At 45.9% G+C, this 5,025-nt stretch overlaps 1 protein-coding gene across 1 annotated transcript in view; it reads right to left on the reverse strand.

Moving 5' to 3' along the window:
* Positions 1 to 2,706: 2,706 nt before the first annotated feature.
* LOC311247277 (voltage-gated potassium channel KCNC1-like) overlaps positions 2,707 to 5,025 on the reverse strand; it is a gene marked incomplete at both ends in the record, with an annotated part of 35,790 nt that continues 33,471 nt past the window's right edge. Inside the window, one exon of the mRNA XM_084337637.1 lies at positions 2,707 to 2,828. Within this exon, the coding sequence (XP_084193763.1) occupies positions 2,707 to 2,828 (122 nt within the window). The remainder of the gene's footprint in view (positions 2,829 to 5,025) is intronic.

Genomic DNA, 5,025 nt, shown 5'->3' on the forward strand with positions numbered 1-5,025 from the left:
GGCAGTGAAAGGGAGAACTACTTCCTGTTTCCTGTATTCTCCTGTATGCAAACCCTGTGTTCCATCTTATGGTATAGACGTGGCTGTGATCACAACTCTGTGTCGTGTCTGCTGAGACGTGCAGCCATCATTGTAATATAATTGTAATCACAGAACAGAAATAAAGGACTTTCTTTGGAATAGCTTCTAAATGTCTGTAAGGTCACTGGAATAACTTTGATCTAAATGTCTGTAAGCTCACTGGAATAGCTTTGATCTAAATGTCTGTAAGGTCACTGGAATAGCTTTGATCTAAATGTCTGTAAGCTCACTGGAATAGCTTTGATCTAAATGTCTGTAAACTCACTGGCATAGCTTTGATCTAAATGTCTGTAAGGTCACTGGAATAGCTTTGATCTAAATGTCTGTAAGGTCACTGGCATAGCTTTGATCTAAATGTCTGTAAGCTCACTGGCATAGCTTTGATCTAAATGACTGTAAGCTCACTGGCATAGCTTTGATCTATTCTAAATGTCTGTAAGCTCACTGGAATAGCTTTGATCTAAATGTCTGTAAGGTCACTGGAATAGCTTTGATCTAAATGTCTGTAAGGTCACTGGAATAGCTTTGATCTAAATGTCTGTAAGCTCACTGGAATAGCTTTGATCTAAATGTCTGTAAGCTCACTGGAATAGCTTTGATCTAAATGTCTGTAAGGTCACTGGAATAGCTTTGATCTAAATGTCTGTAAGCTCACTGGCATAGCTTTGATCTAAATGTCTGTAAACTCACTGGCATAGCTTTGATCTAAATGTCTGTAAGCTCACTGGCATAGCTTTGATCTAAATGTCTGTAAGGTCACTGGAATAGCTTTGATCTAAATGTCTGTAAGCTCACTGGCATAGCTTTGATCTAAATGTCTGTAAGCTCACTGGAATAGCTTTGATCTAAATGTCTGTAAGCTCACTGGAATAGCTTTGATCTAAATGTCTGTAAGGTCACTGGAATAGCTTTGATCTAAATGTCTGTAAGGTCACTGGAATAGCTTTGATCTAAATGTCTGTAAGCTCACTGGAATAGCTTTGATCTAAATGTCTGTAAGCTCACTGGCATAGCTTTGATCTAAATGTCTGTAAGCTCACTGGCATAGCTTTGATCTAAATGTTTGTAAACTCACTGGCATAGCTTTGATCTAAATGACTGTAAGCTCACTGGAATAGCTTTGATCTAAATGTCTGTAAGCTCACTGGCATAGCTTTGATCTAAATGTCTGTAAGCTCACTGGCATAGCTTTGATCTAAATGTCTATAAGGTCACTGGCATAGCTTTGATCTAAATGTCTGTAAGCTCACTGGAATAGCTTTGATCTAAATGTCTGTAAGCTCACTGGCATAGCTTTGATCTAAATGTCTATAAGGTCACTGGCATAGCTTTGATCTAAATGTCTGTAAGCTCACTGGCATAGCTTTGATCTAAATGTCTATAAGGTCACTGGCATAGCTTTGATCTAAATGTCTGTAAGCTCACTGGAATAGCTTTGATCTAAATGTCTGTAAGGTCACTGGCATAGCTTTGATCTAAATGTCTGTAAGGTCACTGGAATAGCTTTGATCTAAATGTCTGTAAGGTCACTGGACTTGGTAAAAGAACGTTCCACAACCTCTTCATTGTGCAGATGCATTCGATTATAGACAGCCTCCTGTTCCTTCACCTCATGTCCTGTGTTGGCGATGCACATTGCCCCATCATCTTGCCCAGAAGGTTGCCCAATGCGTTGCCATCCCGAGGACCATGAAACTCATTGAAAACCCATTGCATACCTTCAGGATTACATGTAGGTGTCAACCTGAACATGAAGCTGTTGACTCTTTTGCAGACACCCATGTACACACACACACACACACACACACACACACACACACACACACACACACACACACACACACACACACACACACACACACACACACACACACACACACACACACACACACACACACACACACAGACACACACACAGACACACACACACACAGTACATGGATAATATGATAATTTCCCCCTCTGTCTCTCTTTCTCTCACATACACACATCTGTAGCCGGACCGTACCATGCCCTCTGGTGGGGGCCACGTCCTCCCCTCCCCGGACCGTACCATGCCCTCCGGTGGGGGCCACGTCCTCCCCTCCCCGGACCGTCCCATGCCCTCCGGTGGGGGCCACGTTCCCTCCTCCCCTCCCCGGACCGTACCATGCCCTCTGGTGGGGGCCACGTTCCCTCCTCCCCTCCCCGGACCGTACCATGCCCTCCGGTGGGGGCCACATCCTCCCCTCCCCGGACCGTACCATGCCTTCTGGTGGGGGCCACGTCCTCCCCTCCCCGGACCGTACCATGCCTTCTGGTGGGGGCCACGTCCTCCCCTCCCCGGACCGTACCATGTGCCCTCCGGTGGGGGCCACGTCCTCCCCTCCCCTCCCCGGACCGTACCATGCCCTCCGGTGGGGGCCACGTCCTCCCCTCCCCTCCCCGGACCGTACCATGTGCCCTCCGGTGGGGGGGGGGGCACGTCCTACCCTCCCCTCCCCGGACCGTACCATGTGCCCTCCGGTGGGGGGGGGGCACGTCCTCCCCTCCCCGGACCGTACCATGCTCCCCAGTGGTGGTTGGAGGCAGGGTGGGGTGGGGAGGAGGGGTCGGGGGTCACGGACCCACCCCTCCCCGACCAGACTATGTGGGCGGAGCAGCGGCGGCGGGGGAGGGGAGGTTGTGGCCCGTGCACAGCGTGGTGGGAACCCCCTGGTTCATCACACAGACCGAGGCTGCGTCCTGCCTGCTGGCCCTGCGGCGCGCTGCACAGGAGAGAGGAGACACCACACCACTGTTATCATCTTAACCCCTTCACTGCTGCACAGGAGAGAGGAGACACCACACCACTGTTATCATCTTAACCCCTTCACTGCCACACTGCAGACTGTTGACCCTTTCACTGCCACACTACAGACTGTTAACCTTTCACTACCACACTACAGACTGTTAACCCTTTCACTGCCACCCTACAGACTGTTAACCCTTTCACTACCACACTACAGACTGTTAACCCTTTCACTGCCACCCTACAGACTGTTAACCCTTTCACTACCACCCTACAGACTGTTAACCCTTTCACTGCCACACTACAGACTGTTAACCCTTTCACTACCACACTACAGAAGGTTACCCTTTCACTACCACACTACAGAAGGTTAACCCTTTCATTACCACACTACAGACTGTTAACCCTTTCACTACCACACTACAGAAGGTTAACCCCTTCACTACCACACTACAGAAGGTTAACCCTTTCACTACCACACTACAGAAGGTTAACCTTTCACTACCACACTACAGATGGTTAACCTTTCACTACCACACTACAGAAGGTTAACCCTTTCACAATCACACTACAGAAGGTTAACCTTTCACTACCACACTACAGAAGGTTAACCCTTTCACAACCACACTACAGACGGTTAACCTTTCACTACCACACTACAGATGGTTAACCTTTCATTACCACACTACAGAAGGTTAACCCTTTCACTACCACACTACAGAAGGTTAACCCTTTCACTACCACACTACAGAAGGTTAACCCCTTCACTACCACACTACAGAAGGTTAACCCTTTCACTACCACACTACAGAAGGTTAACCTTTCACTACCACACTACAGATGGTTAACGTTTCACTACCACACTACAGAAGGTTAACCCTTTCACAACCACACTACAGACGGTTAACCTTTCACTACCACACTACAGAAGGTTACCCTTTCACTACCACACTACAGACGGTTAACACTTTCACTACCACACTACAGACTGTTAACCCTTTCACTACCACACTACAGAAGGTTACCCTTTCACTACCACACTACAGAAGGTTAACTCTTTCACTACCACACTACAGACTGTTAACACTTTCACTACCACACTACAGACTGTTAACCCTTTCACTACCACACTACAGAAGGTTAACCTTTCACTACCACACTACAGAAGGTTAACCCTTTCACTGCCACACTACAGAAGGTTAGCGGTTAACAGACGGTCTGTAGTGTGGTAGTGAAAGGTTAACCTTCGGTAGTGAAAGAGTTAAAGAAGTTAGCATCGGTCATGGGTCAAGTCTGGTAAAGTTGTGGAGGTTCTGCTGTGTGTGGAAGGCTGCCCATTATAGCCATGATTGTCCAATAATATACTGTGTGTGTGTGTTTCTTAAATAATAATAATAATAATAATAATTAGGGGTGTAACGATGCATCGATTCTAATGTGTTCGATTCGATGCATCGATTTGAATGTTAGAATCGATTATAATCTATATTAATAAAATATATATATATATCTTCTTTTTTTATGTTTTTTTTGTGTGTATTGTTTTTATTGACCTATAATTTTTTTTTGAAAATTCATAGAAAATTTATCGAATCTAATCTAATCGTGGTCAAATGAAGAGATTTCATGATGCATTGAATCGTTGCCTGAAGAATCGTAATCGAATCGAATCGTTGTGATGTCGAATTGTTACACCCCTAATAATAATGCATGTGATAGGAAGATCTTAAATATTATCCATAAGATACCATGCATGACCCTACGTTCTCCTTCAGAGGTTGATTCAGTTAGTCATCACCATCACCGTCATCATCATCATCATCACCATCATCATCATCATCATCATCATCATCATCATCACCATCATCATCACCACCATCATCATCATCATCATCATCATCATCATCATCACCACCATCATCATCATCACCACCACCATCATCCTCACCACCACCACCATCATCATCATCATCATCATCATCATCATCATCATCATCATCACCACCATCATCATCATCACCACCACCATCATCCTCACCACCACCACCACCACCACCACCATCATGATCAGTCCCATGCTGCTGATGCATTCAGCCATGCTGCCTTCTCTCTGGTCTCTGGATGTCTGCTCAGAACATGACCTTTCACCTCAGAGGGCAAAAGGTAAAAGGTCA

This window comes from Notolepis coatsorum (genome assembly GCF_963971535.1).
Source record: "Notolepis coatsorum genome assembly, chromosome: 20".
Classification (NCBI taxonomy): domain Eukaryota; kingdom Metazoa; phylum Chordata; class Actinopteri; order Aulopiformes; family Paralepididae; genus Notolepis; species Notolepis coatsorum.